General features: G+C 36.9%; 1 protein-coding gene and 1 pseudogene across 1 annotated transcript; one reads left to right on the top strand and one right to left on the bottom strand.

The window, feature by feature from the left end:
• The first annotated feature begins 7,171 nt into the window (after nt 1-7,171).
• OR10K1D (olfactory receptor family 10 subfamily K member 1D) lies at nt 7,172-8,113 on the top strand. The gene has a single exon (NM_001390958.1). It carries the CDS (start codon nt 7,172-7,174, stop codon nt 8,111-8,113), a length of 942 nt encoding a protein of 313 aa, NP_001377887.1.
• On the bottom strand, nt 12,555-13,477 carry OR10T1BP (olfactory receptor family 10 subfamily T member 1B, pseudogene; annotated as a pseudogene).

Consider the following 14,964-nt stretch of genomic DNA (forward strand, 5'->3'; position numbering starts at 1 on the left):
TACTTTCTGTCTTTTTGAACATCCATTTTTACACCCTAACCACCATGTTTTGATGAAGCCCATACGACCCTTGGAGAACCCATGTAGTGAGAAACCAAGGCTCCTAGCTTGCAGTTCCATATAGGCACACAGCCAAACAGTTAATGAGAACTATCCAGCCGTATAAGTGAACAATCTTGGAAATGGATCAATCCTTCAGCCTCAACTGAGCCAAACAAGCTGACCTCACAAAATGTAGGTAGTAGCTGTCTCCATGAAGCCCTGCCAAAAGTATAGATTTGTGTGCAAAATAAATAATCGTTGTTATTTTAACAACTAAAGTTTTGAGTATTTTGTTATGCAACGATAAATAACTACAATAGAATTTGGTATCTAAAATCAGAGTACTGTTGTAATTAAAACTTAAAACATATGGCATTGATTTTGGAATTGATGGTAGGAAAAATCAATAAAAGCTTAAGGATTCTATTATTGAAAGGTGGAAGAACCTGGAGGCAACTGTTGGTAAGCATTTGAAGAATAGGGAGAAAAATGTTATTATAGTTTGGTAAAACTATAGCCTGGAAAACAGAAAAGGAAGTTAGTGAACTCAAGAACTTTCTGGAAAAATTTCTAGAAAAATTATAAAAAGTGTCAATCAATGATAAAATATGAGAAGAATGGTAGGAACAAAAGAAGATGCTGTTAAGTTTTTGAGAAAAATTTAGAAGAAATATAAAATCTCCAGAACTTGCTGGGTTTGAAAATAAAGTTATTTCTCATCACTTCCCCAAGCTTTCCCAACAGATTCTCAAAGTAAAAATGACTTCAGGGACAAGATTAAATCCAAGGTGCTATCAGGAAGCCATTGCCTCGGGATAAAGATCTCAAGAATGTGGTTCTAAGACTCTTGATTAGAACTCAGAAATACTTAAATCTATACCGAGTAAGGTTTCTAACTATCCTAATGGCATAAATCCTCTAAGTTAAACAATAGCTCTTTTTGATAACCTTAAAGGAATTGTCATACAGCAGCTTCACAACTAACCCATGATAAAGAAAGAAATGTGGGTGTGACTTTTGTCTAATGGAATTAATTTTTTTCATTGATACATAATAAACACACAAAATTTTTAAAAGAATTTATACCATGTGCTGAAGGAGACAGAGACAATAAAAATGAAAAGATTTTAAGTCTCTCAACTTTTTACATTGAGGAATCAGAAAAAAAAAAACTACTCATCTATAAATATCGGCTATGGATAAGGAAGAATTATCAGAGAGTTGGGAAAAGACTTCACAGGTTAGAGCCAAAAGACATGAAGAATCATTCCCAGGAAATAGGATTGTGTCCTAATTATAAGACTGGCAACATGTGCCCAGCTGGATTTCAGAATTTTTATGGACCACTGACTACTATGTGCCTCATTTCAAGAGGGGGAGTCTATTGCAGTTATCCCAAGCTTATCTCATTATTATATTTTGAATATATCAGGAGCAGATGATCTGCGTCTTTAGTTCACAGATCTTCAAATTGAAAGAAACTACACCATATGTACATGAACCTGATTTAGATTACAAGATCCTGGACCTTGAGCCAGAGCCAGCCAAATTCTGTGATTGGATGAGATTTTGTGGGGTCTTGGGGAAAGGTATATATGTATTGCAACTGATAAGAATGTAAATAATTTGTGAAGAGAGGGAAGATTATAGAAACTAAAGATAACCACCAATACTTTGAGTATCTTCCCAATGAGATATGTGTGTTCTATTTCCCTTTACCTGAAATATGGGTAGTCCTATTATGACTGCTTAGACCAGTGAAATACATTATAATGGTATTACACCTTAAAAGACTAGGAGCATCCACTTCATGGGTCTTAGGACATTATCCTTTGAACCCAGTTCCATGCTGTTTGAAACTCTAAGTTAATCATTTCGCAATATATACGTATATCAAAACATCATGTTATATACCTTAAATATACACATTTTTATTTATATGAAGATGGAAAAAATTTTCAAAACAAAATTAAATTTATTAAAATTTCTTAAAGAAAAGAAAAAAACATTATTGGCTCTGCCATCAAGCAAGTCAGTACATTTTGATGGAAAACAAATGATGTGTATCATCTGCAAGTAAAGACCGAAAAACTTAGAATAAGTGTACTGGCAAAAGTCTATGTATTCATCAAAATACTTAGCTATATTCCTTATTCTAAGTGATACTCATAAAAATGATCAATCTATCTATAGCTTACAGGTCTATAAGTTGTTTAAATTCCTATATTGCGCAAAACATTTTTAGAAAAATAAAATCCATTCTCAAGCAATCATAAAAAAAATAGAATGAATTACACTGCTAAGTGTAATAAGCCCCTTTGTCCCTTACTTTTATGATAGAACAAATCAGACTGAAGTGACCAAGGGCAAGACTTAATTTCTGTGTTTGAGTTTCCTGATAGAAGCAACACTTCTTTGGGAAATAAGGAAAAACACATCTTTTTTTGGAGGGGGGTTAGGAAACACATCTAAACTACAAAGCTCAAACTTATGTGAGTTAGTCATTAAGGGTCATAATGGAAGGAATCATATCCATCTCCCCTCACACTGATTCCCAGACTTAGATATTCTTGTTAGTGAAGAATGGATACAATACATTGTTTGCTAGTTCAGGGTATATACTGCCTTGAGTAAACATATGGGCTCCATCAGGTGTTGTCACACAGTTAGTGCTAAAATTGAGCCTTCAGTAAGCCATTTCTTTGTTTTACCAGGACACATCATTCTGAGTGATGAAGCACATACACGAAGTCAGTTTTCCCAGTATTATTTACTAAATAATCATACTTTTCTTACTAACTTATGAAGTCACTTCTGCCAGAGACCTAGCTCCCAAATATACCTAGATCAGTTTCTGAACTCTCTTTTCTGTACCTTTGTGCTATTTATCTCTTCGTGTTTCAGGAGCATGCTTTTTTTTTACTAAGGCACCTTACTACTGAGAAGATTGAGTCCCTATATTACTTGCCCTTTTTCAAAATTATTATATTCTTCCATGTAAACTTTAGAAATGTGATGGTCAGGTTGGCTTCACAATTCATGCTGGGATTTGGATTGGAATTATATTGATTTTGGATTAGCTTGGATGAAATTGACAACTTTATATTTTGTCTTTCTAGCAAAAAATATTTGCAATATAACAAGCAATTTAATGATAGAGCTCAACAAGATTTAAGATACTTGTTAAAAGTTTAGGTTTTTGCAGAACATCTCAATGTCCCTAATTAGAATTTTTATGAACAAGAACCTGAGAACATGAATTTGTACTTAAACCCTCTTCGACTCTTATAAAAACTAAAGTTGAGAATCACTGGACAAATACACCAGTTTTCTGACTTAAAATTCAAGAAAAATTTCCCACTTGGTATCTGCATTACTGTATTAATTGTGGTGATTTCTCCTTCAGAATCCATCACAGATGAACTTGACATCCAATGTGGACATGGCCTAATTATACTAATGGCTCCTGCTCCCCAGGTTCTTCAACCATGTTACCTTTGAGAAACTGGTGACAATATTTTTCGGAAATAAACTTGACTTCTAAATAACCCAAAATAATGTCTCCAGGGCAGTAGATCTAGCCTCAGGAGTCCAACAATCACAGTGCGTGCTTCTAATAGCCACACCCCATGTTGGTAAGCAGAACTTCTAAAGACAGTGACTTTGGCTGGAGAAGCTGAGAGTCTTGATGGACTGGGAGGCTTCCTCTGTTAATGCAGATGAAAGCTTCGATCTCAAGGCAGATTCATTCTCTTCTACTGTTATCTCCTCAGGTTCTGATCTTTGGCTTAGAATCTACTTGTCAAGGGATGCCATTTACTGAATGACTGCTTCAGTCTGAATTGAAAGGAGGAGAGCAATGTAGGTGCTTACTGAGCAGGGAGAATATTGATCTAGTTTGGGGCTTTGTGGGGCCTGGACCTAAGTGACGGGTAGTACTTGAGGATACATTCCTCTCAATCCCCCATGGAGATCAGTCATGGCAGTTTCCAGTAAGTGGTAGGGATAAGAAGGAGAATCAGGGGCCACTTTTAACTCAAGGTACTAAGAATGATTGGGCAAGGTCCATATAGTCCTCTGAATTGTTCTTTATGATCAGGATAGATCATTTTTGCTCCCAACTAGATTTCCTTTTCTTCTTTTTTCTTTTCAATTGGTTGACTTGTGGATTAAATGAAACAGATGTTTACCAAATCTCTACTTCTCTCTCTACTGTGTTATAATGGATGTATGTTTTGGGCTAGAATTGAAATATGATACTTAAACTCCATTTTAATAAGGCAAATTCAGGATTTCCATGTGTATCTAAGAAGATAAAAATTCCACTTCTTTACTCTATGAAGCTATCTACATAATTTCTCTGTTAATTGATTGATGCTTTCCTTAATATAACTATTTGAATATACCAAAAGTTTTGCATCTGAAAAATATGTATGTTTGCTCCCTATTTGACATACCCAGTATCCTCAAGTACTGGGTCATTGCTTAAATTCAGATTACATAAAATCCCCATGGAGCATCTAAGGAGTTAGAAAAAAACATGCAGAAGCGTTGTCTACAAGGATCATAACTTGAATACCATCCATAGATTCTAGAGTATCATAAGAGTACCTTAGGGATCATTTAACTAGAGAAGCTTGGACTCCCTGAGTTGAAAATGCTCTTAAGGGGTAGTATTCAACTCTTAACGAAAGTCAAAATTCCTCCTGCAAGATGTTATTCAAGGAGCCTCTGCTTAAATATTTTCAATGCATCCTAACAGTTTATTACAGTTATTACTTGCCCTATCCCTTTTAATTTTAAAATTTGGAGACTGAATATCCATGTTAAGTGTCCTTCTCAAATTTACACAAAACTAGACCTAAAATATAGATCTTTTCAATCCAAATTGAAGGATCTTTTGACTTAATTTTATAGCCTGTGGATATTTGGCTGGAAGATCATTTTTAATTTTTTTATTCTTTTATCTTTCTATCCATGGTAGTGATATATCACACTGCTGTGGTCTCTGTTGTCTTCTTGAGCATATGGGGGCTGCCTTCTCAGATGAACTGTGCCACCAGTTCTCCATACACAATGAGAAGGGCAAATTGATATCAATCACGCAATTCATTTAGATTGTGGGATTATATTAATAGTGTGTCAAAAAAAAATCCACTTAACTGAGATTGGCTGTCTTCGTGTGTCTAATTGAAAAAAAAACTGAAACAATTTTTTTGAGTATTGAGTAGATACAGGCACTCATTCAAAATCAGAGAATTTCAGCTTCTGTGGTCTACTCTATACATCATTCTCAGTGGAGTGAAGATATAATGGGAATTAGACAAGAATTAGTTGAAAAGAGACCCAGAAAAATCTTGGGAAAGTGATAATACAAGGGTAAGCCATGACCAGAAATTTAGATTTCCCTCAGTGTCTTGAAAGAGACAGAAATCCATTTGTCCAGGTGGAGGCATTATGTAGGGAAACTGTCTCATTGGTTTCCCTCTCTTGTTCCTTGATACAGAAAACACATAACTAGTATACACACATATATGTATATAATGGGGATATGCATAATATATACATCCTTTACATTTATATTTAAAACAAAAATCTTTATAATTACAGAATGAAAACTTCTTATTTGCGTTAAAGAGCTTTAAAATCTGCATATGTGAGTATCCTAATACTAAATTCAAATAAATGAATAATTACAACTACTATGCTTAGGACCAGTTTCTAGTAAGTAAGAAGAAAAAAAATATATAATCTCCCAATTCTAGGGTTAGATACAATGAGTATCATAAATTTCCCATCATTTAACTTGGAGTCCAGGAAGTTAAGATTTGCTATTGACTAGAAAAATGCAAAACCAGAAAATTTTGGTAGCAGATGCAAATGATTCCTCAACACAAAATGATGTAAAAGTATATAAATATACTGAAAACTATAAACAAAGACTGGATACAATAAAAAATGCTAGATGATTTTGCATCCGAAGAATTACTTTCTTTACTTCTTAGGCTTGGGCAGTTGGAAAACATACTCTGAAAAAATTTTCTGATATAAGTCCTAAACACGACTTTTGAAATTATTCCTTCTAGCAGTTTGAAAACTGTGTTTAGTAATGGAATATTAAAAAAAAATCTTATTGACATAAAAATATATAAAAGTTATACAACTTATGATTTATATCAGGGGATTGCAATCAGAAGAATGTTGAATTTCCCATTGTCTCTAACTCTCTGTGATGAGCTCAGACACATTTTTGCAAAACTATTTCAGTGAGTTTCTCGGAGGAACTTAGAATGGGAAAAGTGAAGTGTGTTGCAAAATGCCATAAAGTTAATTACCCTTTTCTACCACCCTGGTGACTCTTCATTTCCTGAAAAAGGAGAAATTTTTCTTTAAACTAATGTTATCTTCTGTTCCACTTTTAGCTCAGTGCTCTAGTTTGCAGAACCTCCAGTAATGTTTCGAATTGATCTCTTGATAGTCTGTCAGAAATAATACTAAAGGGTTTCCTTTCTCCTTATTGTTTTCGGTATTGACATAAGATTATTGTAATGAGTAATTGACATGAGGTATATGATATGCATACTACATATCTTATGATATAATAAGTCATTAATAAACACAAAAACCCACACACTTTTGCTAAGAGATCATCTAATTCTTCCTCTCCCTTCTTATTTTATGGTTGGATAAGCTGAGGTTCACATGTTTGTGTCTGAACACTACTCATTCTTTCATACCACGTACTGATCAAGTTTGGATAGCTGAAGTTAACCATATTTTTTCACTTTTGGAGAGCTATTTTTCTTGGGCTTGAAGTAAGCAAGAAACATACAATAATACATATATAAGATAAAAGGGAAAACTATTCGATAATTCCTTACTCCTTGGCTAGACAAATGACGTGATCTTAGTCTTAGAAAAAGCCTCCTAACTGATTGTCAGTTATCCTGCTGCATATTTAGCCTTAATTATTATTTTAGCAGACATTTTTGAGAAGGGGTTCCATCAAACGTCTGAAAATGCCTACCACCTACAGACCTTGTGCTGAGTTTCCCATACATTTCTACTCTCCACCCTGGATCGTAGTCTCTGTCTCTGTTCCTGACTCTCCTGTATAGAGGTGCTGTCCATGGAGCAGGTCAATGAGACTTTGATGAGAGAGTTTGTCTTCCTTGGCTTCTCATCTCTGGCCAGGCTGCAGCTGCTGCTCTTCGTTGTCTTTCTGCTTCTCTACCTGTTCACTTTGGGCACCAATGCCATCATCATTTCCACCATTGTGCTGGACAGAGCACTTCATACTCCCATGTACTTCTTCCTCGCTGTCCTCTCCTGCTCTGAGACTTGCTACACCTTCGTCATTGTACCTAAGATGCTGACTGACTTGCTGGCCAAGAAGAAGACCATCTCTTTCCTGGGCTGTACCATTCAGATGTTTTCCTTCCTCTTCCTTGGCTGTTCTCACTCCTTCCTGCTGGCAGTCATGGGTTATGATCGCTACATGGCCATCTGCAACCCTCTGAACTACATGGTGCTCATGGGACATGGAGTGTGTGTGGGACTAGTGGCTGCTGCCTGTGCCTGTGGCTTTACTGTCTCGTTGGTCACCACCTCCTTGATATTTAACCTGCCCTTCCACTCCTCCAACCAGCTCCATCACTTCTTCTGTGACACTTCTCCTGTCCTCAAGTTGGCATCTCATCACTCTCACCTCAGTCAGTTGGTCTTATTCATGCTTGCCTTGTTTGCCTTGGTTATTCCACTGTTACTTATCCTGGTCTCCTATATACGCATCATTTCTGCCATTCTAAAAATTCCATCCTCTGTTGAAAGATACAAGACCTTTTCTACCTGTGCCTCCCATCTCATTGTGATAACTGTTCATTATGGTTGTGCCTCTTTCATCTATTTAAGGCCCAAGTCCAATTATTCTTCAAGTCAAGACATCCTAATATCTGTGTCATATACCATCCTCACTCCATTGTTCAATCCAATGATTTATAGTCTGAGAAATAGGGAATTCAAAACAGCACTTCGAAGACTAATGGGCCAGACTTCATGTCCTGTTAATTAAAGATTCGTGTTATAACTATTCAGTTAATTGTATGGTTTTTATGTAAAATGTGTGCTTTCACAATTTTCTCCTTTAAATGTAGGACATACTGTAACATAAGAACATTTTACATTTTACAAATAAGATGAATGAGGCTTTAAGAAGGTAAGACATTCCCAAATTCTACTATCAATGACACTCTAAGAAGGCCATGCAGATGTGGGAAGGGATTACTCATTTTTAGAACAAATTTAATCATAATTCACTGCTCAATAGCTTGATGGTTCAGAAACAAAAATGTCAACTGATGAGGCAAAGAAACATCCAAATTCTTTAGTTACAAGGAACAGAAGAAGAAAATCCTACTATCTATTCCTACCTTGCTGCTATCAGTTCTGCTTTTGCTGAAGATAACAGGCAACTTTGGATCCCTCTAATCTGCAGCAAACCTTATCTACCATTTTCAGTCCTGATTCACCCCCTTCAATCTAGCTATTGAAATGTCTTTGTCTTTACTTGGGATTCTTGTGTCCTTCCTTTGTTTGAGACCTCATTATGGAGTCTCCTTCCTATATATATGTAAATCTTTCCCATACTATCCTGCCTTAGCTCTTATATGCATTCCCTGAAAATCATACATATTTATTCTCTTCAAGGCAGCTACCAACAATGAATAATTGCTGAAATATCTCAAGTAATCTAGCAAAGGCATTTAGGTAACGTTAATAGGGTGGTGTGCTAAAGTTCTCTAAGGGCCAGCAAATCCGTGGAAAAATCCTTCAGTGACTCCCCTTCCCATAAATGATGAAGCCAAGAGCCCCATGTTATCAATAATTTATTATCTAGTCTCTGTTCTACCTCTCTGGCATTATTGTTTTTAAAATTATTATTATTTCTCATTTGTGCTTAATTACTCATTCTGAAGCTAATCTGGTCTTCAAAGTGACATGATTCTGTATTCTGCCATGTTTTCTCATATGCTGCTTCTTCTCTTTGAAGTTGCTCCTTTCTTTTAATTAATTTTCATATTTTATCTCATAATTTAGGACAACCTGAGATATTCTCTCACTTTCTCTCTAAAGCCTTCTTGTCTCACTGTCACGCTCTGCTAATAGTGTTAAGCTCTGCCTTCTTTGTGTTCTCATAGCACCCAGGATGTATTTTTATCATATCTCTTATTATTTCAACAAATATTTACTCATTTCTTAATATGTACCAGGTACTGCTTTTAGCTACTGGAAACTGATGATGAACAAAATGTGTGTGCTCTCTGTCCTCATGGACCCGAGGTCTGGTTTGAAAGATTCCCAGTAAACATAAATTCAGGTAAAAGCAATTTACCAAAAACTGAAGTCTATTCTCTGAAGAAAAAGTAAATGCAGGAGCTAGGGGAGAGAGTACTAAAAGAAACCTAATTTAGATTGAGTGTGGGGCTGGACACCCTAGAGACTTGATGCATAATCTATAAGCTGAAGGGTAAGTAGGAGTCACTAGGTAAAGGGAATTATTTGGAGAGATCTTTTTAGACAGAAGGAACAACATGTACAAAATCCCTGAAGGAAGCAAGAGCTGGATGAGTTGGAGGCAAGCAAAGGCCAACATACCCACTTTTTGGTCTCTCCCTAGAACAAATCTGAATTTCCTGAAGACACAGACTTTATATTAAACACAGCCTTGTTGATCCTGTTTCTTCTATAGTGCCTGGAATAAAAGGGATCTTGATATTATGAATAGTCTTGCCTATTCTGCCATTTTCTGCCCCAAAGCTTGCTTAGCCATCTTCATGCCCTTTTATAGTGAATGCCAGCTCTGTTCTCTCAGCTACCCAGGCCACGCACCTGAAAGTCACTTTTGTCGCTCTTTTCTTTTATTTCTTACACCGCATATTGAATCAGCCAGTAAGTCCTATAGAATCTACTGGCTTATAGGTTTTTCAGTCATGTCCCTTCTCTCCAGATCTCTCATTATTCTTAGTCTGGTTCTCCTCCTACCTTGCCATGCTGTCACCCCTTGCTCTTGGTCTCCCTTGAAATACAGCTCTCTAAATGTGGTGGAAGATCAGTGTTTCAAGAGGCTTTCTAGACAACATTTGATAAGATGATTCTAGGGGCTGGCCAGGGGCATAGTGGTTTGGAAGACCGGAGTTTGCAAGCCTGGATCCCAGGTGCAGACCTAGCACTGCTTATCAAGCCACACTGTGGCAGCATCCCACATAAAACAGAGGAAGCTTGATACAAATGTTAGCTCAGCAACAATCTTCCTCAAGGAAAAAGAGGAGGATTGGCAACAGATGTTAGGTCAGGACCAATCTTCCTCACAAAAAGGAAAAAAAAATAGATGACTCTAGTGTCAATCCTAGGGACTAATGCTGGCTTGGAGGCTTCACTGGTGTGATCAGAATGTCAGTGCCTAGGACTCTTGTCAGTAGAATGGACTTTGGTTTTCTCATCTATTCTTTCACTGAAACTGTTCTGAGATCTAAATGAATTTTTTCCTTCAGGAAAAGGGTTGGAAGACAGAGCCAGCCAGACTCCCAATTCCTGTTTTATTTCCATGGCAGTAATTTAGCTTTGCTCTCTTCAACAGCTCCAGTCTGCTTATCCAAATCTGTTCAGTCATTTCACCAAATTTTGCCTTTGTTCACAAAGGGAGGACGTGAAATAGCATGAAGACATCTGCATAAATCCAATCTTCATACTAATAACAGACCTCAAATAATAAACTGTCCATTTGGATTCCTGCAAAGGAAGAGACACACAATTTCTATTTCAGATAACACTGAAAGGGAAGTCTGAAAATCTAATTTGTTGTCCTGTCCTGACAGCTGAATGTCCTTGTGCAAGTAGTGTACTCTGTCTGGACTTCATTTTCCATAGCTATAATAATAACTTACATGTTTAGGGCTGGCTCCATGGCTGAGTGGTTAAGTTTTCAATCTCCACTTCAGCCACCCAGGGTTTCACCACTTTGGATTTGGGTGCGGAACTAGCACTGCTCATCAGGCCATGCTAAGGTGGGATCTCACATAGCAGAACCAGAAAGACCTACAACTAGAATATACAACTATGTACAGGGGAGCTTTAGGAAGTAGAAGAAGAAAAAAAAAGATTAGCAACAGATGTTAGCTAAGGTGCCAATCTTTAAAAATAAATAAATAAATTACTTACATGTTTATATTATCTTATGTTTTACAAACATTTTTAATAGAATATTTTGTTTAAATTTTAGATGACTTTCCTGTAAAAGCTATTGTCAGTCTCATTTTTCAGATGATGTAATTGCGAACTGGAGAAGTTGTTTCTTGTCCAAATCACACAAGTGCAAGGGATAGAACTGTTTCTCAAACCATGGACTGACCTGATTCTATATCCTTTGCTTTAAACTAGCTTGCCGTCCCTCACCAGGCCCATTTTGGCTATCCGGCACTACTTTCTGAGAAGACAGCTCTAATAATTGTTGTGAGAATTTCTAAATTAAATTCACCATTTTCTACCCCCAAATTTACCCTGCTATCTTCATACTGTATCTTGGTCAATGTTAACTCTGTCCATCCAGGCAACAAAGCCATGCTCATGGACGTCATCTTCACCATTTGTTTCCCCTCACACACCACACATTAAATCAGTCACTAAGTCATATAGATTCTAACGGCCTAAAGTTCCTCAATTATGTTACTTCTCCATTTCCGTAGTAACAACAACTCTGTTTCCTTTGGATCACTGCAGGAATTTCAAGTCTGGTCGACCCCAATGCATTGTTCACACTGACTTCAGGCATTATCTTGGGCTGTTGTGAGGAATAAATTATATAAAATATGTTCAACATTCAGGACGGCATCTGACATTTAGTAAGCGCTGTTCAAATGTTGATTATTATCATCATCAATGTCATCATCACCATCTTTCTAAAATGAAAATCTTATCAGCTAATGTCCCAGATTATAAATCTTTCAATAGATGCTAACAGATTAGAAGGTAGATTTTAACTCAAGTTAAAATTCCTAACAAAGAACTAGCTTTCCAAATGGTGCTCTGTTTCATGCCTACTTACCTTTACGTACATTATTCCATATTTTCCTGAAATTTATTCTTTTTCATTATTTACCTACCCACTACTCAGATTTAAAAAATTCACACTAGCATAACCTCCTCCAAGAAGGTTTTATTAACCTCTACAGTCTAATACATATTTCTTTTCCATATTCTCTCACAACAGCATACATATCTCAAATTCAGATCCTTCTCATAGCCCCTCATATAAATTTCTGGAGACAAAATGGTATAACCTCTATGGCTAATATAGACTAAACATGGAGAAGGACTTTACAATAAAAAGAATGAACGTAACTTGAAGTACTTATTACTTTTTTTTTTTTGACAAAAACAGGATAGGTCCGTTTATCAAATTGAAATTCTATCCAAGACAGTTTCATGAATATAAATTACTTGAGTTATCAACTCACTCATACAGTTTTTGGAAATGAGTATCTACTGAGAACCTTTCTCAGAGCCACCTTCACTTCTTTATTTCTCAGTGTGTAGACAAGGGGGTTGAGTAGTGGGGTGATCACAGTATAGGTGACTGCCACAAGCCGGTCCTTATCTGAGGAGTACAGGGATGTGGGCCTCAAGTAGATAAAGGAAGCACAGCCACAGTGGATAATGACCACGGTGAGGTGGGAGGCACAGGTGGAGAAGGCCCTCCACTGTCCCTCCACTGAGGAGATCTTGAGGATGGTGAAAACAATGAAGATGTAGGAGATGAAGATCAACACTAAGGGAACCAGCAAAACCAGAATGCTGAGGAGGAAGATGATCATTTCTTTCAGGTTACTGTCTGTGCAGCCCAGTTTTATGACAGGGAAAATGTCACAGAAAAAGTGGTTGATCTGATTGGAGGCACAGAAGGGTACACTAAACACCAGGACATTGACAACCACAGAGATCAGGAAACCACAGAAGCTGGAGGCTAGAACCAACTGCATGCAGGTGGCTCTGCTGACAATGAGTGTGTAGTTGAGAGGGTTGCAGATGGCAACATAGCGGTCATAGCCCATTACAGCAATTAGAAAACAGTTGGTACAAGCCAAGCGCACAAAGCAATAGAGCTGGGCAGCACATCCAGAGAAAGAAATAGTCGGACTTGGAGAAATCAGCTTGGTCAGCATTTTTGGTACAATGGCCAAGGTGTAGCAGGTTTCAGAGCAGGAGAGGACAAACAGAAAGAAGTACATAGGGGTGTGCAAAGCCCGGGCCAGACAACTGACAGTCATGATTGTAGCATTGGCCATCAGAGTGGTCAGGTAGACCACAGGAAGATAAAGAAGAGAAGCATCTGCAGACCTCTTAGGTTTGAGAAGCCTTTGAGGATAAACTCCATGATCATGCTCTGGTTCTGTCTCCTCGTGGGTCAGTGGGTATTCAGATTCTTTCAAAAGTGAGAAATAATTTGACAAAAGTAAAATGCACTCAAAGAAACCGTATTTGTGTTTCTGTACAAAGCTGATAATATCTGTCTGAAAAAAGGAGTAACAAATAAATTAAGTACACTGATCAGGGGTTGGGGTAAAAGCAGGAGGCATGAGGAGTAGTGACATAAATAATATCCCAGTTCAAACATACCTGGAGAAACTTACTTGTGTAAGTTGTTTCCATTATTTGTGTTCTTATGTGTATAGAAGCTTCATACTTGGGTTAAATCAAACAGTGATTTAGAGTTCATTTAATCCCATCATTTTATGGAAGGAGAAACTGAGGCTCAAAAGCATTAAACCATTTGCTTAACCCAAATGAGAGCTACAGTCCTTAGAAATCATTATCTTCAAAGTCATCTTATGAAAATCTGATGGGAAAAAACAAAAGCAAATGAAAAGTGACCTATCCAGTCCTTCGCATACGTGACTCAAATACTGCTTGCTTAGATGTAATGAAGTATTTTCATTTATTTGAAAGTGTTGAGATTTATTTACCCATGATCAATTATGAAGCCTTTGAGATGGGCTTAGAATGATTCCATATTGGGATTTCCTTTGTCATGCGTGCATGGGAATTTGGAAATAAGAATCTAATTAAAGCTCAAATTATGCTCAGAGAATGATGAAGTGTGGGCTGAGACCTCCACTTTTTTGGCCTCTACCTCATTCTCTATTGCCTCCATGATGTTTTCAGAACAACTCTCACCATCATTAGTAGGAAGATCTATGGTTTGATTTGGAGATCACATAATGTTAAAACCTTCATAGCAGCTTTAGACAATCAGACAATCTTTATATTAGAACAAAGCTCAGGAATCTTCTTGATCAGCGCTCAATTCTGCATAGCATAGGGTTCTGCAGCATTGCTACAAGGGAGAGCAGTTCTCACATCCAGTATCAAGAACAGTGGGTTTCAAAATCCTCAAATTCTCCTTAAATATCTCTCCCTTCCAACAATATTTCTCTTTCTGCTATTTTAAGAGGGAAGAAATCATAGATTTCTTGCGTTTTAATTTTTAATTTTGAGAATTGAAAGATTTTAAATTACTATATGTGTGATATCGACTAATAACAATCCAGAGATTTGGCATTCCAGTGAAATCTGACTTCAGAGGAGAAAACACAGACATTTAGCAGTAAAAATTATTTTAATTGACAGGTTCTTTTAGATAGAAAAGGGCTGAAAGACTATAGCAGGAAGCCTTCCTTTCTATCCATTTTTCATACTGCAACTTTAATATTAATAGCAGCTTCTTGAACATATGTTAGGAAGTCATCATTATCCATTCACTAACTCACATAATTCCATGATAACCTCATCAGGTCTGAAAATATTATTCCCATTTTACATAAGGAACCTAAGGAGAGCACAGTAATCCTGCTGAACTGAGAAGAGTGC

Source organism: Equus caballus, chromosome 5 (genome assembly GCF_041296265.1).
Source record: "Equus caballus isolate H_3958 breed thoroughbred chromosome 5, TB-T2T, whole genome shotgun sequence".
Taxonomy (NCBI): Eukaryota; Metazoa; Chordata; class Mammalia; order Perissodactyla; family Equidae; genus Equus; species Equus caballus.